At 37.3% G+C, this 24947-nt stretch overlaps 1 protein-coding gene across 7 annotated transcripts in view; it reads left to right on the plus strand.

Annotated features, from left to right (window-relative positions):
• The window catches only part of STXBP5 (syntaxin binding protein 5), a 155467-nt gene that overhangs the window by 19430 nt on the left and 111090 nt on the right, over positions 1 to 24947 (plus strand). For 5 of the 7 annotated variants that reach the window (XM_019967557.2, XM_070796321.1, XM_019967558.2 and 2 more), the window contains exons 3-4: positions 1211 to 1292; positions 5524 to 5624. In XM_019967557.2, the coding sequence (XP_019823116.2) occupies positions 1211 to 1292; positions 5524 to 5624 (183 nt within the window). Of the gene's footprint in view, positions 1 to 1210; positions 1293 to 1321; positions 3910 to 5523; positions 5625 to 13852; positions 13908 to 24947 lie in introns of those variants that run through there. The other 2 variants (XM_070796323.1, XM_070796324.1) reach the window with 2 other exon arrangements.

The following is a 24947-nucleotide window of genomic DNA, read 5'->3' on the forward strand; positions in this document are numbered from 1 at the left end:
TGACTGGTAGGATTAGGTAGATATTAAAGCCTTTGATAGGTAAGCTGTAGACAAATTGAGACTAAAGGTATCTAAGGTAGGAAGATTGCAACATTTTGAAAAGAATACATTGGAATTCAGAATTAGAAGGTAAGATAAATTGACACAAAGAAATATCAGTGTAGCATTATCTCAGCTATACTTCCTAGTTGTGTGACTTGAGAGAAGCCATTTTCTCTGTGCTTCAGTTTCCTTGTCTGCTTGTGTGTGTGCATGCTGTCGCTTCAGTTGTGTCTGACTGTGTGAGACACAACTGGACTCTCACCTATGGACTCTGGCCCGCCAGGCTCCTCTGTCCATGGGATTCTCCAGGCAAGAATACTGGATTAAGTTGCCATGCCCTCCTCCAGGGGATCTTCCAATCCAGGGATCAAACCCACATCTCATGTCTCTTGCATTGGCAGGCGGGTTCTTTACCACTAGCATCACCTGGGAAGCCCCCTTATATGTTTATATGTGGGATATTTTATATTCTTTATGGTTGTGAGGATTGAATGAATTAATATGTATACTAAGTTTAATATAATGCCCAACATACAGAAAATGCTGTCTGTTTCCTGTTATTATATGGAAATTAATATTTACATCTTAATCTGTATTCTAGTATATTGTAAGAGACTGATAACATTCATTGGTATTATAACTTGCCACAGTTACAAACATATATATGTGGTTCTTTGTTATATTTTTAGCCTATGGTATTTAAAAATGACACTACAGGAATAAATACTAGTGAAAAGATAGTTGTTTCTAAAAGCAGTATTGCAGAATGACATATGTCTACTTTTCAGACTTGTTTACTGACTTGGGAAAAATTGGGTGCTCTATAGATCAACTACCTTTTCTTTTACTTTAAATGAAAGAAAAAGACTAGGGCTGGAATGAAGTATATTCAATATATGTAGCTTGTTTCTGTATATTGCTGTTTTTAACTTTTTTTTCTAGAAGAGATAGCTGTCTTATTTCTTTTAGATATAAAATCTCTGAGATTTCTGACTATCAACAGAAAGTAGCTGATTAGATCGATGCATAATCTAATTCTAAATCTCAGCCTTAGTAAATAGCCTGTATTGAATATGAGGCCATGGAAATATTTGTCTGTTATATAACTTTATCAATTGCTATAAAAAGCCCACACATACCATAAACTCCTTAATGAAATTCATGACAGCTTTGGTCGTCCAGGAGTAGAATGTTACTGCCAACATGACAGTGGAGCTGCGGTAATTCAGCTTCAGTTCCTGATAAATGAGGTTAGTGAGTTGCTTTACTCTCTCTTTGCTTACCTATGAAATAGGGCCATATCCCATCTTTCAGAATTCTTGCATGCAATTATATTTCAATATTTGAGCAAAACCAAATTTCTTGTAGGCCAGCGCTAATAGTAATTCACTTTAAGGCATCATCATGGACAGTTACATAAATAATGTAAGATGTTTCTCAAAACAGTGTTGAAAATAGAATGACATAAGGTAAGATCTTTCTGGTACAATGTGCTGCATTTAAATTTTATTCCACAGATATTGAAAGTTATGTAACATATAAAAATCTGCATTAATTTTTTTCAAAGATTGATCTTATTATAAATAACAAAATGCACTTCTTGCCAATGAGTTGTTTTGAAATACAACCAGGAAACCAAAATCCATTAGACACTGGTTATTGTCCAGAGTTCTTGCTGTATCACTTATTGGGTGAAGTAATTGATACCTTTCTTTCCACTACAGTGTAAAGTTGGGAGGGAATTAGAGATACATCATTTTATTAGTAGAATAAACAATGTGTTTGCAGGTTTTAAACAAGTTTGAGCAGCTCTGACAATAGATGTTTTCAGATGTAGGGACAGGCAGGAAAAGTTGGTCATAGAACAAAAGCAAATTACTCCAGAAAAGATTCTGCTGTACTTGGATGTGAGGGTAGTTTATGGGCATTCTTTTTGCCCCTGGGTCCTTGGGTTCCATGGAATGAATTTTTAGATGTAAATAAGAGAAAGAAAATATTTTCTTCATATCAGAGGATTTAAGTGAGGCAGTAGAGATATACAGAGCTAAAGAGAGTAATATAAACATTTTAGTAAAACTGTGATCCAAATGATACACAGTTGTGTAGGTTTTTCAAGGTCAGAGGGAAAAACTTCAGTATTCAATTCAGTATTCTGTGTAAGATTGAGCAATAGGCCTTGTAAAATGTTAAGATACACATAAAAAATCACTATGTAGAAAGTTGTTGAATCCATATGTGAGGTTTTTTTCCTTTTTAAAAAAAATTATGAAATAATTAGAATGGCCACTAGCTTCAAGATAGAGACCCTATGTACCCTCTCCCCTTTCCCCCATAGTAATGTTTTACATAACAATAGTAAAATATTAAGCCAGGAGAAAGACATCAATGCTATTTACTAGACTACAAGCTGTATTTTGAGTTCACCACCAGTTTCTACACTCTATTGTGTGTATGTGTGTATAGTTTCACGCAATTTTATTGCATACATACGTTTCATGTAATGACCAACAGGAACAAGGTACAGGTCAGTACCAGCACGTAAAGGAATGCCCTCAGGCTACCTCTTTATACTTGCAGCCCTTTCTGCTCTCAGACCCTAATATGTGGCAACCGCTAACCTAGTCTCTGTCTTTATGTTTCTGTTAAGATCATTTTTTTAAAAGCAATGTAAATAACATTGCAAATTGATTAACTATGCACCTAAATTTGGTCTACCCTGGTAGCTCAGGTAAAGAATCCACCTGCAATGCAGGAGACCCCGGTTCAATTCCTGAATCAGGAAGATCCCCTGGAAAAGGGACAGGCTACCCACTCCCGTATTCTTGGGCTTCCCTTGTGACTCAGCTGGTAAAGAATCTGCCTGCAATGCGGGAGACCTGGGTTTGATCCCTGGATTAAGAAGATCCCCTGGAGGAGGGCATGGCAACCCACTCCAGTATTCTTGCCAGGGAAATTCCTGTGGACAGATGAGCCTGGTGGGCTACAGTCTGTGGGGTCGCAAACAGTCAGACACGAGTGAGCAACTAAACACAGCACACCTAAATTTTTGAAATCTTAACTAGTCGATTAAAAATCTTATAATCTTATTAGTTGATTGGTGGCTCAGACTGTAAAGTGTCTGCGTACAACATGGGAGACCCGGGTTCAGTTCCTGGGTCAGGAAGATCCTCTGGAGAAAGAAATGGCAACCCACTCCAATACTCTTACCTGGAAAATCCCATGGACAGAGGAGCCGGATAGTCGATAACCCATGGGGTCGCAGAGAGTCAGACACGACTGAGTGACTTCACTTTGACTTTTCACTCTCATGCATTGGAGAAGGAAATGGCAACCCACTCCAGTGTTCTTGCCTGGAGAATCCCAGGGACAGAGGAGCCTGGTGGGCTGCCGTCTCTGGGGTCACACAGAGTCGGACACGACTGATGAGACTTAGCAGCGGCAGCAGTCATTATTCATAATGCAGGATTGTTTTCTGTAGAATTTATCATAAAGTTCTTTGATATTTTACATGTTTAAATGTTACACTTTAAGTACTTCAAAATGACAGTTTTAAAACATGCTTAACAAAATATGACTGTTTAAATGGGAATGGCTATGGAAATGTGAAAATTGAGAGTAGCTATTTGCTTTCAGTTTTGGAAAAGCATTATGTAGGTAAATGAGCCACCATAAGCAGTCAGCTGTATTTTGGCTCTACATCTTCTCTTCTTCCTTGAGATACTAAGATGGGACAAACATCTTGAGAAAGAAGATGACCTGGTCTGAAACTATGGTGGAAGTAAGAAGGAAGAGTACAAATTTGGATACTCTGAATCCTTTGAGTTTTCTGCTTCAGAGTGATGAAGATGTCTTCTAGTGAAAAGGAGAGTATGTGGACTTTAAGTATTTCTGGTTTCCAATTAGTCATATTGGGGCAATAGGAGTAGAGTACTTTACCCAGTAGAGTACTGGGTACTCTACTTTACCCAGTAGAGTAGCCCTCATCGAATTTCAAAGGTGGAAAGGACGTGGTGAGATCATTGAATGTAAATCGTCTTCAGAGCTGTTTTAGTTCTCTTGGATAAATGATAAACTCTTCCTATTTTAAAAGAGAGATTTTAAGATTTCTCATCATAACCTGAAGGATTGGAATTGCAAATCTTTTTTGAAATTAAAATAAGTTCTTCATGTTGCATTTATTATCTTATTCTCTGTTAGATGAAGAGTATCTTCTTCCTCTTTTGAGGAAAAACATTGATATGTCTTAATAAATCAGCCTTAGTCTATAGATTTTTAATCCAATTCACACATCAAAATCACTCCTGGCAATTAAAAAAAATAAATCTGCAATGGTTCTTGATCTAAAAATTCTGATTTGTCATGTTGGAGGTGAGACTGAGTCCCCTACGTGATTCTCACACGGTGCCAAAGGTTTTCTTTTTCAGACCTGATAGTGTTTAATAGTTTTGGCTATTCTAACTTTCTAAATTAGTCAGATTCTTCAACGCTTTGGAATGTGAAATTGTAGAGCTGAATGCTATCTTTGTTTTCCATATCATTATAGTAGTAGAATTATGATCTAAGCAAAGTACGTTAATTTGTCTTAAGCCAAATCAAAGTTACTTCATACCATATATTTTAGTCAAGGGAGTATGTATGATAAGGACAAAGTAACTTATGGTCTGACTTCTAATTTTATATAACTAGTTGTTGATAGCTATATCCAACTAGATCCTAGTATCAGTTCTGAATTCAGTTGCTCAGTCATGTCTGATTCTTTGTTACCCCATGGACTTTAGCATGCCAGGCTTCCTTGTCCATCACCAACTTCCAGAACTTGCTCCAATTCATGTCCATCGAGTCAGTGATCCCATCCAACCATCTCATCCTCTGTCATCCCCTTCTCCTCCTGCCTTCAGTCTTTCCCAGTATCACGGTCTTTTCTAATGAGTCAGCCATTTGCATCAGTGGCCAAAGTATTGGAGCTTCAGCTTCAGCATCAGTCCATCCCAATGAGTATTCAGGACTGATTTCCTTTAGGATTGACTGATCCTTGATTGACCCTAGGATTGATCTCCTTGCAGTCCAGGGAACTCTCAAGGGTCTTCTCCAGCACCACAGTTCAAAAGCATCAATTCTTCGGGGCTCAGCCTTCTTCACAGTCCAACTCTCACATCCATCCATGACCACTGGAAAAACCATAGCTTTGACTAGACGGACCTTTGTCAGTAAAGATCCTAGTATACTTTTAGTTTATAAGATATTAAATTGTACTTTAATTAAATTGTTTAAGTTTAAACATAATTTTTATACATCCATATACACATAATACACTCTTCTACGTCTGCTGCTTAGAATTTGGGTGAGGCAAATGTTTCTCAGAACTAAAGCTAATATTGGCAAAAAGCTTTGAAATTTGAGGAGATTTTTTGGCAGCCCTTTTAGTAGCATTAATGTTTGTAAATATATTCTATATAAAGTATATTACACTTTATTTTTAAGGGAGCTCTTGTGAGTGCCTTGGCTGATGACACCTTACATTTATGGAATTTACGTCAAAAGAGACCTGCCATACTACATTCACTTAAATTTTGCAGGGAAAGGTAAGAATTTCCTCAGTTATTTTATGTATATGCTATTTTATACTTCTTGAAATTTTTTGAATATCATTGTTTAATTTTTTGTGCGTGTGATGGATTTTGTGTGCAATCTAAAAAATAATTCAAAAACTTAAGCTGCTATACAATAAAAAGCAAGTTTCCTTCCTTTTCATACCTGTCTTCCTCTATAGAGGTACCCACAGAAATTTCTTTTGTGTCCCTCTAGAACTATGTAAATATATAAACAAAAATCTCTGTATATAGCTTTTTTATTTGCATAAAGGTAAGGCATTACATATTCTCTGTGAAACTTGTGTTCATTTAATAAAGCTGATCGATTTTTTTCATATTGCTATATTTAAATCTTCTTTAGTCATTTTTATAACTGCATAATACTTCACTGTATGGAATTGCCATAATTTATTCAGACTGTCTTCATGAATTAACTGGAAGTTTGATATATCTAAGACTGGGTTTAATATGAATGAACATTTCTGTCATTTTCAGTTTATTGTTCATTATTCTTTGTGATGTTACATATTTCTGTGCCCACTTAGGCAAGTATATCTATAATATAAATTTGTAGAAGTGAAATGACTTGGTTATAAAAATCTCACATGACTTGTGAATTTTGTGGGTGATTAGAAAGGGCTTTTTCATTCCAATTTTGTTAAACATTATCCCATATTTTTTTAAAGTGCTCTGAAAGCTGCATTTTTGTGCTTAAACTTTGATTCATGTGGAACTTCTTTTGGCATGAACTATGCATAAGGAATACAGTCTCTCCTCCCCATTGTTACGAGGTGTATTTTTTTGGTGTGTATATGTGTATTTGCTATGCTCTGCTTAGTCACTCAGTTGTGTCATACTCTTTATGACCCATGGACTATAGCCCACCAGGCTCCTCTGTCCATGGGGATTCTCCAGGCAAGAATACTGGAGTGGGGTGCCATGCCCTACTCCGGGGACCTTCCCAACCCAGGGATCAAACCCAGGTCTCCCACATGGCAGGAGGATTCTTTACCATCTGAGCCACCAGGGAAGCCCAGGAATACGGGAGTGGGTAGCCTGCCCCTTCTCCAGGGGATCTTCCTGACCCAGGAATCGAATTGGGGTCTCCTACATTGCAGGAGGATTCTTTACCACTTGAGCTACCAGGGAAGCCCATATATGTGTGTGTATATATATATGTATATCTGTGTGTATGTATATATGTGCATGTGTGTTAAGGTTAAGAAATCTGAATCTAGCTAGCATCTGAATGCAGTGGAGTTAGTGTCAGGCCATGTCTGTAAGAAGGTAGGCATTAGACTGCCCAATCCGTGTCCAAGAATCAGGCCATGTCCCTGCCTTGATAAATATCAATCCATTCAGATTATATAAACTGATCAGTCTGTTTGTGAATTTGGGCTTCTGCCCACAGTGGCCTTCCAAAGTAGACAAGCTAAAGAGGCTGCTGGGAATATAGCATAGCCTTTCCTAGCCAACACCAGAGCATGTCTGCATTGTATGCCAGACCAGAGCTGGCAGGTGGTCAGTAGCATAGTTAGCTATTGGGCTACATCTTGTCTGGGAAGATAAATCCCTAAATGGGTTGGAATCGTGGTTCTACTACTAGGAAAGGGGCAAACATGGTAGAGGAGTTGATGGAAGGAGGGAGCAACGAGATAAGGGAGAAAGGGCAAGGAAAAAGTCAAGGTTCAGTTCTTCTCCACCCAATGGGAGTAGAGCCAGCCTATCAACTTGCTGGGCAGAGTTTCTTAGTCTGTTTGCCAGTGGGATGTCAGAAGAGGCTCTCCATCAGCCTCAAATGCCATTGGACTGGTGAAAGTAGTGGTGAGCATCTTAGTACTCATCTTCTTGGTGTTGGTCTCCAAGCATCTACTGACAGTGGAAGTGTAGGTATAGCAGAGTTGTTGTCAACCTGGTGTATTTTTACCCTCCAGAAGGCATTTAACACTGTTTGGAGACATTTTTTGTGCACTTGAATTGGGTTGGGTGAGCAGTGGTACTGTTATCTAGTGGATAAAACCACAGTTCCTGTCAAACACATTAAAATGCATAAGACAGTCCCCCATAACAGAGAATTATCTGGTCCAAAGCATCAGTCGTGTCAAAGTTCACAAAAGCCTGCTAGTTTCACTAGCCTGCTAGTTCACTAGCACATCAGAGTGAAATCATTTGATCACTGTGGGGTGCTGTGCAAATTCTCTTAATCCACCACCCACTGAAGGGATTCTTCCAGGATGTAGAATTCTAGTAGAAGAATACCTCTGATAATTCATTTCCCAGTGGCATACCCATATTGCTCGCTGGGACACAGGAATGCGGCAGTATGTCATCCAAGTTCACATACATACACTGCAGGTTATCATGGCAACCTTCATGCAGGAGGGATCAGGCCTTAAGGAGTCCCACAGTGGTCAGAGTCCCATGATTGTCTGGTATGTAGTAAAGTCTCCTCTGTGGTACCCCTAAGGTTGGTTTCCAAAAAATTCTAATAAATGTGGATAAGGAACCATAAGCTAGTCAATAAGGTGCCTATAGGCACATATATTGGCAAACGGATGGCACCTTTGTCTGAAATATGAAAAAGTAGCCCTTTTTGGTGGATACAACTTCAGAGTCCACCATTCTCCTCCTTAGTGGGGCACCATTGTGCAGGGTGAAGTGGATACAATTGTATGAAGTGATCTTAAAAGTTACAAATCAAATCAACTGATGGAGTTCCCCATTTTCAGTTTTGTAATATACTCTACCCACCTCACCAGTAGAAACTAGTTGGTTCTGATCAAAGTTCAGCTTCCCCTCAGCCTTTATTGTGCTGTGCTTAGTCACTCAGTCATGTCTGACTCTTTGCAACCCCGTGGACTGTATCCGGCCAGGCTCCTCTGTCCATGGGGATTCTCCAGGCAAGAATACTGGAGTGGGTCGCCATGCCCTTCTCCAGGGGATCTTCCCGACCCAGGGCCTTTATTAGGACAACAAAGAGCAAGACACTGTAGCATGGGTAACTTGGTTCTTGAATATGCTCTTTGGATGAAATCCTCTAGGATGGCCACAGACTTCTATAGCAGCTGTTGTACCTCAGTGCTGAGAAATGGGCCCGATGCCTCATGGTAGAACTTAAGTTCAGATTTCCTCAAAAGGTAGGGAGGGGCCAGGTGCCGTTTGGGAGTCTACTATTATGCAGCATCTGGTTCCAGGTGGGGAGGGGAAGGCATACTACTATGCCTACTACAGCTCTAGGAACCTGCCCATGGTGGTAAGACTTATTCTGCCCCTCATCCTGAACTCTTGTCATTTACGACTTTTGACTTTTCATAATGTCCTGTAATCTCTGCTCTGGTGGAAGCCTTCTGTAGGAGCAGCTGACCCAGGCAGGAGGAGGGATGGAATCCTATCATTTCCTGCCCATCCTTCCGTCTCCCTCATTTGCAGGTATCTGTTTTTTTTCTTTATGCAACTGCTTTGCGTTCCGTTTTTATATCCGTATCAGTCAGAATAGTCTGGTATTATAAAATACTCTAAAAAATCTTAGAGTTAAAGGAACAACAGTTTATTTTTACTTATGCTATATGTTCTTTGTGGATTTGCTGGAACACTCTTTATTATCATTATCATTTTTATTCCAGAATCTTGGCTGAGGAACAGCCAGTCTTTACAGCATTACCAGTCAGTGTAGTGAAGAGAAAAAGAGTATGGAGAAACACGCTTGGCTGTTAAAACTTCTGCCTGGACATGATATATATCTCTTCCATTCTCATTTCTTGGGCCAGAGCAAGGCACATGGCCATCCCTAGTTTTACTCAACTAGAAGAAAAAGAGCTGGAATATTTATGAATACTTACAACTACCATGCTGCTGATTTTTATTATTGACATTGAAGTACAATAAGCAGTAACCTAGTTAATTTTCCCCTCATTCCATGATGGATTTGAGCTAACTTAATAGTTAAGTTACTCTATTTCATCTTTATGCTATGTGTTTTTATTCTGAAACTAGGAAAGGCAGCAAAAGTATGAAAATTTTATAAATCTATCTTATTACATTCTGAACAATTGTTAAATGCATCAAAGTTTTTATTGTAATATAGTCTTATTTTTTATTGTAATATAGTCTTATTTTCCAGAGAATGCAATGGCACCCCACTCCAGTACTCTTGCCTGGAAAATCCCATGGATGGAGGAGCCTGGTAGTCTGCAGTCCATGGGGTCACTAAGAGTCAGACATGACTGAGTGACTTCACTTTTCACTTTCATGCATTAGAGAAGGAAATGGCAACCCACTCCAGTATTCTTGCCTGGAAAATCCCAGGGACAGAGGAGCCTGGTAGGCGGCTGTCTATGGGGTCGCACAGGGTTGGACACGACTGAAGCGACTTAGCAGCAGCAGCAGCAGTCTTATTTTCGGAGAAGGCAATGGCACCCCACTCCAGTACTCTTGCCTGGAAAATCCCATGGACGGAGGAGCCTGGTAGGCTGCAGTCCATGGGGTCGCTAAGAGTCGGACACAACTGAGTGACTTCACTTTAACTTTTCACTTTCATGCGTTGGAGAAGGAAATGACAACCCACTCCAGTGTTCTTGCCTGGAGAATCCCAGGGACAGGGGAGCCTGGTGGGCTGCTGTCTCTGAGGTCTCACAGAGTGGGACACAGCTGAAGTGACTTAGCAGCAGTCTTATTTTAATAAATAGTTAAAATTTCTTATTTTAGTAGAAATTTATATAGGAATTACAATGATTTAATTGTAATTTTCCATAATGTGGATTTTTTCTGGTTTTAACTTTTTGAAATTATGCTATAATATGTTTGGCCACTAAGTTGTGTCTGGCTCTTTTGTGACCCCATGGACTGTGCTACAATATATATAACATAAAATTTACTGTCTTAACCATTTCTAGATGCACAGTTCAGTTGTGTTAAGCAACCATACAATGTAGATATTTTGATAAGATTTCACTTCTATAATTAAGAAAAAAAATGTAGAAATTGAAGTCTCAAATTTTGGTTTAACTATATGAATTTAGACATTACATCAATGCTTTGTTTGTTGGTTTTGGTAGAAACTTTGAATTTGACAAGTAAAATTCTATCTGGCAGTTGCCTTATCAGATTATGTTCAATTTAGCTTCTGTATTTCTTTTTTTCCTTTAAAGAAAGTTTAATTGGGAGAAAGTTGTGGTTTTATAATTAACTACAACTGTCTGCTAATCTTTTTTCATCACCTTGAACTATCATGGGTAGGATTCTTTTTAAAAAAAGTTTTTATTAGAGTATAATTGATTTACAATGTTGTGTTAGTTTCTGCCGTACAACAAAGTAAATAGCCTGTATGTCTACACATATCCCTCCTTCTAAAACCTCCCTCCCATTTATCACTCCTCTAGGTCATCACAGAGCACCAAGTTGAGTTCCCTGTGCTATAGAGCAGGTTCCCACTGTCTGTTTTACACATAATAGTGTATATATGCGCATGACCAATATTCTTAACTACATTACATTTTTCCTAATGGTTTTGAAGTAACAGTATATGAAACATTTGAAGATTAAAGAATAAATTTATATATCTATGCTTTCTTATGTAGGATCTGTTATTCTTTTAATGAAATTTCAAAGGCTAGAATTTTTCTCCATAAATATATTAGGCACCTCAATAGCCAAGTCTTTATATTGAAACTAAAATATTTGTCTTAAAGATACGTTTTCTTTTATTCTAACACTCTGATTTACAGTTTACTCTCTGATTTAAAGCTTTTCATTTGATGATATGTATTTTTAGAGAATAAAATAAGCATGCATTCTAAACTAATGGTTAGGAAAATATATGGATTGATAATCCATTAATAATCAAAATTTCATCTTAGCAATCATCAATGGAGCATCAGTGACCAAAGTCCTCTAAAGAAAAAAAAAAGTAATCAATAATAAAGTAACCAATTCAGATACCAACATAGCAGTAGAGAGTTGATGCCTGTAATACTTTAGGAATTGACTGCTGCCATAGCGTAGGATTTTCTTAGTAGCATCAATAAAATAATGTAGGGACAAAAACTAATTTGTCTCATTATATTCTTATTATAGTATTACCTAAATACTATTCTTTGCATATTTATGAGGCTTAAAATTTGCTTAGTTTTCACAAGAACAAGGCATAGCTATAAAAGAAAATTTGGCTGGGTATCAGCCCTCAAAGTTTCTAGAGGTCTTGGAAATACTTTAATTCATTGCACATATTTAATGAGAAAAATATCATAATATTGGAACAGATTCTATACCTGGAATTACAGTTTTTGTGGTAATTGCAAAATATTTTTCTATGAAAGCAGCTTAATGAAAAGTATACATGCATTAGATTTGAGAGCAATTTGGTGAGAGGAAATTCAGAACTAGAACAAAGGAATGGAATGAAAGCCAGACCTGTTAGGAAGGCAGGCAGAGAGATCTTCCACTCTGGACCTAATTCTAGTCCACAGAGAGAATTGCTTGCTCATATGGAAATGATGAGTCACCTTGGGAATTCTCAGTGTAGAGAACCACACGCTGAGACAAAATTTAAAAAGGGAACAGACATTCTAAGTGTTCAGAGAAAAAACAGTTGTGGACTGGTGACCTTGAGACTATAAAAGTCAGGAAGGGTTGGATAACTTCCTAGAGTAAACTTATAACTAAGGAATTCTGACAAGGAAATTGAGGCAGCCGGAGAGACTGATATACTTGCACCAGGGGTTTATAATATACTCAAGTGACAGTGGTACTCAGTGCAGAAGACACAAGAGACTCAGGTTCAATCCTTGGGTCAGGAAGATCCCCTGGAGAAGGAAATAGCGACCCTCTCTAGTATTCTTGCCTGGGAAATGCCATGGACAGAGATGCCTGGCGGATTGCAGTCCATGGGGTCACAAAAAAGTCAGACACGACTGAGCATGCTTGCACGCAGGTGCAAAAAAGATGTAGAAGGAGAGGATCCCTGTAACAAATACCTAAAAATGTAGAAATCACTTTGGAATCAAGCAGTAGGTAGAGGTTGGAAGAATTTGGGGAAATACGATAGAAAAGCCTAAACTGCTTTGACTGGCTGTTTGTAGGACTTTGGACTCAGAGACTGCTGCCAGAGAGAGCTCAGAAAGAAGAGAGGAACATGACTTTGGAAACTGAAGGAAGAAGTTCCTTGTGCTATAGCAGCAGAAAGCTTAACAGAAGTGTCTCTTTGTACCATGTTTAAATGTTAACTTGTATATTTAGCTGAAGAGATTTCCAAGGAAAGGCTTAGAGGTGTGATCTGACTTTTTCTTGCTACTTTATAATAAAATGCAAGAGGAGAGGAATAAATTGAGAGAAAGAATTTTTAAATGAACTAGGACTTGATTTGGGAAATTCTTACCCCTGATCTATTTGGCACAAGACAGCTTCTGAAAGTGTGGCATAGGGAAAAACCTGAGGATGTGGCTGAACAACTTTTCAGTAAAAATCTTTGGCAGAACAAAAGGTCATAGTATTTAATTACATAAAGAACTCTTTTAAGAGACTGAAAGTATGCCTTGTAGACCTTCTCAACCAAACTAGACAACCTGTAGGAAGTTTGAATATCATTCTTGGGCCCTCTCAGCAGGAGCCTAGATAGAGAAGGTATTGCCTCCAAAAGATTTGTGGGTATGACTTTTTCTAATGCAGAAAACCCAGTGAAAGGTATTCAAGTCCACAACTCAGCTTGGACTTAAAGAGAGTACAGAATGAAAGGAGGCTACAGCAAAAGTACTTGGCTGTGAAAGTGAAGTTGCTCAGTTGTGTCCGACTCTTTGCGACCCCATGGACTGTAGCCCACCAGGCTCTTCCATCCATGGGATTCTCCAGGCAAGAATACTGGAGTGGGTTGCCATTCCCTTCTCCAGGGGATCTTCCCAACCCAGGGATCAAACCCAGGTCTCCTGCATTGTGGGCAGAGGCTTTAACCTCTGAGCCACCAGGGAAGCCCTTTCATGAGAAAGGATGGTTAAGAGGGCAGAACTGGGGTACATGGAGGCTTATTCCCAGGCCTTGAAGCCTTATTAAGAAAAATCCAACATTTGGCCAGTTGGACTTCAGAAATTTTATGGACTCATTTTCACCTTCCCTTTCCCCCCATTTTGGACAAGAATTCCCACAATTGTTATGCCATGCCTGTTCAGCCTGAATCCTTGAGGAGCTGGGAGCAGATAATCGGTCTCTTCAGTTTCAGATGTGGAATTGTGCCCAAGATCAAGACTGAATAGTTCTCAGGACCCTCATCTGCTACAAATTTAGATGGTGAGATTTGAATTTTTGAGCTGATGTTTGGATGAGATTTTGAAGTTGAATTAATGCAGTAATTGGTTGAGACTTTGGGAATATTGAGATGGGTGAATGTATTGCATTTCGAAAGGATGAATCTTTGGAGGTTGAAGGACAGACGATTAGAGGCAGAATTCTAAGATGGCCTCAAAGATTTTCACTCTTTGGTAAACACACACCTTCTCCTAATTATTCAGTTCTAATCTAAGTATACTGCCATGAAGGAATTTTGCAAATGTAGTTGAGATCCCAAATCAGTTGCCCTTCATACAGGAAATTTATCTGATTGGCTTGGATTATCTGACTTAAAATGGCAATAAGTGAGTGGAATTACCCACATTGATTTGGCCTATCTCTGGAATTCAGTTTGGTTTAAGTGTCTCCCAGAGTATGTGGGTAACTTGAGGAAGATATGGGCACACTGATGAACCTCTGACTAGTGTTAGAAAGGAATGTACTGAAGAGTAGATGGTAGATAGGTAAACAACCGTGTCCACTATACTTTCCACTGTCTTCAAAATGAAGTTGAAACTTCTACTCAGCATGCCCTAAAAGGTCTTGTAAGATCTGCAACCCTTCTTTTTACTCACCGTAGTTTCTTTTCACTACATTTCTCCCTCTCTTTATGCATTATAATCCAGCCACCCTGGTTTTTCAGCTTTTTAATAAATTATCCTCTCTTATGCTTATTTGTATGAGCTGACCTCCCTGCTCAAAAATCACCTACGATTATCTTTCCATGGCTCACCAATGCCTTTTCATCTTTAAAGTCTTGTCATTTCCTTTACAGGTTTTTCTGTAAGTTCCCAAGTCTGGGTTTTGTATTACCACATAGTATGGTGCTCTTTCCCTAAAATAGCACAAACCATTGTTGTTGTCTAGTCATTCAGTCATGTTCAACTCTTTGTGACTCCATGGACAGTAGCCCACCAGTCTCCTCTGTCCATTCTTCAGGCAAGAATACTGGAGTATTTTGCCCTTTCCTTCTCCAGGGGTATTCCCGACCCAGGGATTGAACCCACGTCTCCTGTGTCTCCTGCATGGGCAGGCTGATTCTTTATGGTGAGCCACCAGGGAACTCTAGACTTACTCTTATGGCCTTGGTTTCTTAATTGTCTTCTCAATTAGAAAATAAATTGTATGTATTTTCCTTATTTTTTTCTCAGCAGCAGTCTCAATGCCTGATATTCAGTAAATACTCTAAAAAAGTTTGATTCTTACCTGGTTGCCTTTGCAGAAACAGAGGAATCTCTTTTCTCTTGAAGGCATGACCCTCCACACACTGTTACTGTGTGGGAAATAGGTTCCAACAGGGAGAGTCTTCAAATGAAAAAAACAGGAGTGTTTGCTCCAGGCTAATTTGATATAATCTTTATATACCTCCCACTAATCCAAAACTTGCTAGGTTGTTTGATTATCCTTCAAGTGCTATTTGGTCCATAGGTCCATAGCAAAGCTTTTACATTTTTTCCTTTTTTTGTAAAAAGAGTGAAATGGGAGAATAGAGCTTTGAGCAGTGTATTTCTTTTTCCTAAACCAGCATGCCTGGGAGTTAAAGCACACTTCAATCTGTAATAATCTGGCAGTGATTTTCAAAATGAAGATGGTTTTATTTTTTGTTTTTCTGCCTTATTAGCAAGAATTTTCAGGAAAAGGTTCAATGATATTGTTGATAGCAAGTAGCTTTTTCTTTTTAATAATTATAATAGTACTGCTTCTAGAGTTTTATTGTTAGCATAATATAGGTTTTTGATTTAAGATAAGAGTTTTTCCCCTTAAGAATTGGTTGTCAATTATGGAAGTTAACGAATCCACCTGCAATGCAGGAGACATGGGTTTAATCCATGGATCGGGAAGATCCTCTGGAGAAGGGAATGGCAACCCACTCCAGTATTCTTGCCTGGAAAATCCCCTGGACAGAGAAGCCTGGTAGGCTACAGTCCATGGGATCACAAAGAGTTGGACACAACTGAGCAACTAACACTTTTATGGAAGTTGTATTTTATTTTAATGCCTTTATAACATATTTTTAGATGACCGTGTGATTTTTCACCTCCCTTCTCCCTGAGGATTTAATCTGTGACATTAATAGATTTCCTAACACTAAGTTTTGGAGTTTTATGGTTTAGAAGACAGGAGAAAACAGAACAATGGGAAGAGGAGTAGTGACCGGAGGCATAAGTGAAGGAAATTTTGTGGAATTAGAATATCTGTGTCAGGAGTTAGCCCTTTCAGCCTAACCAGTAGAATTAGAAATACCTTAGTGAGCTGTATTGTAACACTCTCAGCACGGAAAGAACTCAGAAAATTTAATGCTTATCTGACACTAAGCCCCCACAAATACTCAATCTTTTAGACTTTGTTGGAAAGCTATGAAGTTAAATGTGTCTTAGATGTGGAGTTACTGCTAAAATAGAAAATATATAGTATTAAAACCATTAGAGAAGGAAATGAAGAAAATAAATAGGGGTTAGGAAAAGAGATAAAACATTAGAAAAACAGATGTTTAAGGAAAAAAAATTGGTTCAACTAAATCAGTAATCAGAATCATTTAGTATTCAACTAAATCAACTACTAAAATCAACTACTGAAATTTGGGGGTTTTGAGACTGGATTTAAAAACAATAAAATATAGCTGTTAAACTGTTTATAAAAGATATACCTAAAACATAATTACACAAAGTTAGAAAGTAAATGGAAGGAAAAAGGGAAGAAAAGCACAGATCATGCAACAAAGGTTACAGTGTTTATAGAAATACCACTAGCAAAAATAAAAACTTCATTCCAGGAATAAAAGAAAGGTTTAGCAAATGGAAAGTTTCACACTAAGGAATACTCAAGTTTTAAAATGTCACTCATCTCCATGTCTATAAATTCAGTACTGTTTGAATCAGAATTTTAGCAGCATTGCTCATTGAACTTAATAAGGTGATCTGCAGTACATTTGGAAAAAAGAAAGTCTCAGAGCAACCAAGACAGTTTTGAAAAAGAAATACGAGACAATAGGGCTTATTTATTAAATATCAAAAATCATAAAAGTATAGATTAAAAGGGTTCAGTAATTATAAGGGAAAGACAGATGAATCAAAACACAGTAAGTGGACTCTAGAAATTTGTATATGAAGAGAAAGAAAGATACACACACGCTTGATATACGACAAAGGTGTCATTGCAAAAAAAAAGGATGCTGCAGTAAACAAAAGATGCTATGACGGCTTTTATCCAAATGGGGAAAAGTGGTCCCTACTCCATGACTAAAATAAATTGCATGCCAGTTAAAAACCTAAATGCAAAATGAACAAAGAAAATGTAAAACTTGAAAGGAAATGACAGGGAGTATCTGTAAGACCTGAGCAAGGTGTGCTTAAATAGCATAAATAAAAAACACAAGCTAAAAATGAAAGGATTAAAAGTTCTGTACAGTACACTTACCATAAAGTTAAAAGGCAAACCTCATTCACCAGGTACTGATAGATAAGAACAGGAAATTCAGAACAATTTGTACAGTACTCTTTTTAAAACAATGACTCCCTCCGCACTCCAAATTCATGTTGTCTTATGTGTATGTTATGAACATGGAGCAAAAATATGGAAGAATATGCTGCTGCTGCTGCTGCTGCTAAGTCGCTTCAGTCGTGTCCAACTCTGTGCGACCCCATAGAAGGCAGCCCACCAGGCTCCCTCGTCCCTGGGATTCTCCAGGCAAGAACACTGGAGTGGGTTGCAATGTCCTTCTCCAGGAAGAATATGCAGTTCCAGGCTATTACTATGACTTACAGGGAGAGTATATTTTAGAGAAGATGAACATAATAAAAAACTATTAAATGATTTCAGTTCAGTTCAGTCACTCAGTTGTCTCCGACTCTTTGCGACCCCATGAATTGCAACATGCCAGGCCTCCCTGTCCATCACCAATTCCCGGAGTTCACTCAAACTCACATCCATCGAGTCGGTGATGCCAACTAACCATCTCATCCTCTGTTGTCCCCTTCTCCTCCTGCCCCCAATCCCTCCCAGCATCAGGGTCTTTTCCAATGAGTCAAGTCTTTGCATGAGGTAGCCAAAGTACTGGAGTTTCAGCTTTAGCATCATTCCTTCCAGAGAACACCCAGGACTCATCTCCTTCAGAATGGACTGGTTGGATCTCCTTGCAGTCCAAAGGACTCTCAAGAGTCTTCTCCAACACCACAGTTCAAAAGCATCAATTCTTCGGCATTCAGCTTTCTTCACAGTCGAACTCTCACATCCATACATGACTACTGGAAAAACCATAGCCTTGACTAGACGGACCTTTGTTGGCAAATGATTTAAGTCTGTATAAATGTACAAATAGAATAATATTAATGCATTTGTGTATGCATATATATATATATCTGTATAATATTTATGCACTTTTGTGTGTGTATATATATAGAGAGAGAGAAAGAAACTTCTTCAGTAGTCAAGCCATAGACTCAAGATATTTAGAGTATGCCCTTTACTCTTTAAGTAATCTAATATATAAATGGAAAAGTATAGTTAACAACTCAGTTGCACATGAGTTGTTCATTAACTAAATTGTGTCCGACTTTTTGCTACCCCAAGGATTGGAGCATGCCGTGCTTTCCTGTCCTTCACTATCTCCCAGAGTTTCCTAAAAGTCTTGGCCATTGAGTTGGTGATGTCATCCAGCCATCTCATCCTCTGTCACCTCGTTTTCCTCCTGCCCCCAATCTTTTCCCAGCATCAAGGTCTTTTCCAATGAGCCAGTTCTTCTCATGGGTACCAGATAGCTTTTGTTTATCATACCATTTGTTATATAATAATACTTTGACACCTTTATTTGCAAAGGTGAGTAATACTATTAAAAACAGAACTGTAAGAAACCCAGAAACCCTCCATACAACAAGCAACAGTGTTTTTCCGACGTTGTTGGTTATTTCTGTAGTTGACATACACTGTTTTCATATATGATAGTCACTGTTTTACTTACTGATGCTCAGTTTTTTGACATCCATTGATGATGTTAAGGTCTCATTTCACAGGAAGGGTTATTAATAGCATGATTTATTCGGACATATTTCCAAGTTCTTAACTGTTTTGTAAAAATTGAGATGTAATTGATAATATAGTAAATCAATACAAATGTAAAATGACCTTCAAAGATCTCTGAGGCTTATTTTTTGAAACTTTTATTACATTTTACTTCTGTGTTATAGATATGATGAAGATTTTTCTAAAGTAGCTGTGACAGTTTATCAGAAAAGATATGTGGGACTACAAATAGAAAAGTCCTTTGGACAGATTTATAAATTGCTTTCAGCTGACTCTGCTGTTTTGAGAATATTTGAACATTTCCATGTCATTAATGCAAACTTAAGTTTTCATCTAATAATAGGACAGTATAAGGTACAATTGATTTAAGAAAAATTCCAAATAACATTTGCTTTTTTATTTTCTTCTGCATTAATTCACTTGATAAACAATGATTAAGATCCTGACTCATGCAAATACTATAATAAATTCTGGAGAGACATGGAAGTTATAATTGTCTAAGGGAGATGGAATAGCTAATTACAGTGCAATGGAAAATGTGATATAAATATAGTGAAATTTTCTTATGAAATTATAAAGATTAAAATTAACCAGAAAAAGGGTGTATCACCATGTTTGGGGAATTTTAGATAAAGCATTACAAAGGAGCCCATATGAACAGATTTGTAGGGTTAGTAGGAATTTTCTACAATGGCACAGGGGAAAGGGAATTTCCATAATTTTCAGATGTTCTGATTTATAAAGCAATCTCACATGTTTCAGGAACTATATTTTGTTAGACATTGTTAGCTGTATAATCCATAGAGGATAATTTTGGAAAGATGAACAGGGTCTACTTCCTGAAAAGCTGTATGCAATTATAAGAAAGTTATTTTCAGCCTTTTTCCAACTTTTAAATCATTAAATGAATAATGTTGTCTGAACAAGACATGTTATTAAGTAGGTGTTTTTTGATCACTTTATACTATCATATAGATAAGTAGCTGATGAGGTACATCTCTTTGCTGTGTTAGCCAGGGTTCAACATAGGAACAGAAAGCCCTGTAGATATTTTTAGCATAAAGGAATTTAATTTAAGGATATTACTGTTTATAGTATGTTTGGAAGTGTGCCGGAACTGTTAAGTTTTAGACTTACTATTACTGCCGTACAACTGCCTCTTGCCATGTAAACCTCAGGAGCAGATCTTGGAATGCTGTGTTCGGTTTCCACTGCTCTTAGACCTCAGGTTTCCATGAACATTCTTGTCAGCAGAAACAGCATCAGAAAAAAGGTCTTCACCTCACTTCTGCCTACAAATCTTAAGCACATTCAGTTAGTAGAAACATAATAGCATCTAGAATTCCAGTTGTAGGAGGGTTTGGCAAATACAAGTTTTAGCTTTCTAGCATCTCAAAGACGAGAAGGCCTATAGGAGGATATGAAGAGAATACTGAGTAGCAGTTGACCAAATCCAGACTATAACCTCCTTTCTCAGACATTTATACCACAAAGTGTCAGTAAATATTGCCTAAGAAGCATCATGGTAGAAGATAGGAAGCCGTTAGAATCTTTCAAGCAAGATAATGGTGTCTGTGACCTCTCTTTGCTTTGAAAAGATAACTCTTGGGGCAGCTTGGAATTGATTTAACAATCAGTGGTAATGGTTTAAATTAGACCCAGGCCACAGGGCTAGAGAGAGATTAAGTCAAGAATATCTGATTGTTTTGTTAACTAACTTAATAAATTCTCACAACTTTTTATAGTTCATTTGTCCATTTAATGAATATTTGTTGAGTATTAGGTGCATGATAGTGTAATATTTGCAAAGACTATAAAAGTGATGACGTATTTCTTGTCATGTTGGGCTGATCGAATGGTAGTCTAAGCATGTAGAGGAGTTTATTGGCTCATATTTCTTTCTATGGATTAAATTGTAAAGTTGTAATCATCTGTGTATTATGCCCTTCTTTATGGGTGGTTAATTTCAATATAGGAGGCTATTTGTGTTCTCCTGTTAAAGAAAATTGGTAATAGTAAATCTTCCTTACAGTGCTTATTGACTACATAGTATTTGACAGATTGCTGCTAAGGATAGTGAATAGAATATTTGTATCACTCCCTAACAGTTAACATATTGCACATTTTTTTAAAGTTCTTCAAGCAAATATAAAAATTGTTGTGTTCCCAGTAATACTTTGTGTACATTAAATACATTTATGTGTAAGTTCAGTATAGGGAGTTAGAATACAGCTCCATTTAGTGTCACACTGAAGGAATTCAACTTTATTATCTGTGTATTTCTAATGTATTAGTTTCATTCACACTTTTTATTTTTTTGGCTCAACTTGTTCATTTTAAAGTTTCTTTTCAGCCTCAAGTTAATATTCCATTCTTATTTAACCTTATTAGTATTTACTGGGTTTTAATGTTTTCCATGTGGTCTCAATTGTATGTAGTATTATAGATTATTTTTAGTATAACCTTTTCCCTTAATAATGTCAGCACATAAACTTAACTTGGTTTCCTGGTATTAGTAAAAATTGAAGTCACTGTCATTTATTATGATGTTTATCACCTGAAAATTAAAAAATCTTTATGATAAAAGTACATGAAAAAAATAGTTATGAATTTGATTTTAATCACAGGTAATGTTTTAGCTTCATGATAAATACACTTACATTCCTAAAAAGTTTTCCTGAGGCCTTTTTAACATAACTCTAGAGCTTTAAGAATTGGTTTGCCCATGTTTCATGACTTCATTTTCAACTAAAAATTTTAGTTGAATAGATTATATTATGTAATAGATCAATTATCTATTCCTGAATATCAAAACATCCCAAAATTTAAGAGGCTAAAATAATGATTATTTTGTTTGCTTATCATTCTCTGCATCAGCCACTTGAGTTGGGCTTCGAAGGAGTCGTTTTCTCCTGTAGTCAATGTACCACACTCATGTGGTTGCTCTACTGACTTGGGTGATCTAGGCTTGCCTTCTCATTTGTCTGATGGTTGATGCTTGCTATGGACTGGGCCATTGTCTCCAGAAGTTTCTTCTGGGTTTCATCACATGGCATCTGGGTCCCAAAAGTATAAGGAAGAGGGAAGCCATAACGTGCAAGTTCTTTTCAGTCTCCGCTTGTGGCACAACTAAAGTTCCGTTGCTCAGTAAAGTCACATTACCAATCCTAGCATTAGCGTTGGGGAGATGGTGCAGGAGAGAGTGTACAGTGGGTGGAGATGAGATCTTCTGGAGCTATCACTGTAGTATTTTCCATATGTGATATTTGGTTCATTGTAGAAACCTTATTTCCAGTATTTTTCACATCTTTTGATCTGAACTCTTTTTGAAATGATAGTTCAGTCCCCTTTGTTTCATGACTACTTTTACTGAAAAAAATTAGATTTCCATCATGGATTGCTTTCTTCAGTCCAGTCACTCAGTTGTGTCCAACTCTTTGCAACCCCATGGACTGCAGCATGCCATGCTTCCCTGTCTGTCACCAACTGCCGACAGTTGCTCAAACTCATGTCTATCGAGTTGGTGATGCCGTCCAACGATCTCATCCTGTCATCCCCTTCTCCTCCCATCTTCGATCTTTCCCAGTCAGTTCTTCGTATCAGGTGGCCAAAATATAGGAGATTCAGCATCAGTCCTTCCAGTGAATATTCAGGACTGATTTCCTTTAGGATGGACTGGTTGGATCTCCTTGCAGTCCTGGGGACTCTTCAAGAGTCTTCTCCAACACCACAGTTAAAAAGCATCAGTTCTTCAGCACTCAACTTTCTTCATGGTCCAACACTCACATCCCTGTTTGACTACTGGAAAAGCCATAGCTTTGACTAGATGGACCTTTGTTGGCAAAGTAATGTCTCTGCTTTTGAATATGCTGTCTAGGTTGGTCATAGCTTTTCTTCCAAGGAGTGAGCGTCTTTTAATTTCATGGCTGCAGTCACCATCTGCAGTGATTTTGGAGCCCAGGAAAATAAAGTCTGTCACTGTTTCCATTGTTTCCCCATCTGTTTGCCATAAAGTGATGGGACCAGATGCCATGATCTTAGTTTTTGAATGTTGATTTTTGAGCTAGCTTTTTCACTCTCCTCTTTCACTTTCATCAAGAGGCTCTTCAGTTCCTCTTCACTTTCTGCCATAAGGGTGGTGTCATCTGTGTATCTCAGGTTATTGATATTTCTCCTGGCAATATTGATTCCAGCTTGTGCTTCATCCAGCCCAGAATTTTGCATGATGTACTCAGCATATAAGTTAAATAAGCAGGGTGACAATAAACAGCATTGATGTACTCCTTTCCCAGTTTGGAACCAGTGTGTTGTTCCATGTCCAGTTCTAACTGTTGCTTCTTGACCTGCATACAGATTTCTAGGAGGCAGGTAAGGTGGTCTGGTATTCCCATCTCTTGAAAAATTTTCTGCAGTTTGTTGTGACCTACCCAGTCAAAGGCTTTTGCATAATCAATAAAGCAAAAGTAGATGTTTTTCTGGAATTTTCTTGCTTTTTGATGATCCAGCAGGTGTTGGCAGTTTGATCTCTTGTTCCTCTGCCTTTTCTAAATCCAGCTTGAACATCTGAAAGTTCATGGTTCACAGACTGTTGAAGCCTGGCTTGGAAAATTTTGAGCTTTACTTTGCTAGTTTGTGAAATGAGTGCAATTGTGTGTTAGTTTGAACATTCTTTGGCATTGCCCTTCTTTGGGATTGTAATGAAAACTGACGTTTTTCATTGCTTTCTTAGATTCATTAAATAACAAAATGTGCATATAGTTTTTAGTATGCCAATACATGTTATTCTTTTTAAGTAACCAATTAATATAAATTTTCACCAATTTAATTATTTAATAAAAAGCTTCCTTAGTTATATATCTTAATTTCCAACAGAGAAGACTAAGATTCTTATTTTGTAACAAGGAAATAAGGTCATGTTTGTATAACAAATTTAAAGGACACTAGCTCATTATAGTAAGTCAAGTCCAGTTTGTGTTAACCACCAGCTTCATATTTTGGTAACTGACTAATTAAATTGCCCCAAATTTTAGAATCTTGTATTTCTTTGTAAAGCATGTTGATTGACTTGCTTCATTTTAGTAGTGCATTTCGAGGAACCGTATTTTCTTATTGGCCTTTCCCTAAGGCACTGGCATGGTATTGTTTTATTTGATTGCAACATGGAATTTTATTTTTCTCATTATATTCCTAATCCAATATGTTCATGAAAATTTGCTAGTTAAATTATCAAGTTAATTGTGATAAAAAAAAAAAAAAAAAAAAACATTTGACTTTCCCCCTCCTCAATTGACTTAAATAATCAAGGTAGTTTTGGAACTGAGTAAGTTTTAAATTTGGTGGGGCATTGTACAAATATACCCCTATGGTTCGTATTGTTTTTAAGTGTACAAGACTCATTCTAGGGATAATATTAAAGTCTTTGTGCCAGATCAGTAAGTAAACATTTTAAGTTCCTTCTTAAAATGTTAAACATTAAATAGGATAAAGATTAAAAGATAAAGATGCTTAAAATTTCCCAGCAATGTAAGTTGGTTTTATAGTTGACTGGAGGGAAAAAAAAACCTTACTATGGTAACTAATATTGAAAAAGTGAGTCTAGGGAAAAACTCTAGATTTCCTTCTGAACAGTAAAGAATTTGTTCTGACTTCACTTTAAATATTTGAGAAACAGCTGTAGTGTGGTGTTGCTGTGCTAAGAACAGAAAATATTGTATGATATATCCAAAATCTCTACCATTAAGGAGGTAAGTTTAAACTTTGTAAACATATGACTTAAATAATGTTAGTATTAAAATCAAAGGTGGATCATGTAATTGTATTAAGCCAGTAACTACTGCTTTTTTGAAGAATAATGGATAATTGCAAAAAAGCAGTACAGATCAGGAAGATGGATATTTCTGGGGTTTTTTTTGGTTTTTTTTTTTAGGTCCAACTCATGATTTTGGCTTATTTTGAAATTATTTTTGAATTTTCAGAATGTTT

This window comes from Bos indicus, chromosome 9, assembly GCF_029378745.1.
Source record: "Bos indicus isolate NIAB-ARS_2022 breed Sahiwal x Tharparkar chromosome 9, NIAB-ARS_B.indTharparkar_mat_pri_1.0, whole genome shotgun sequence".
NCBI classification, from domain to species: domain Eukaryota; kingdom Metazoa; phylum Chordata; class Mammalia; order Artiodactyla; family Bovidae; genus Bos; species Bos indicus.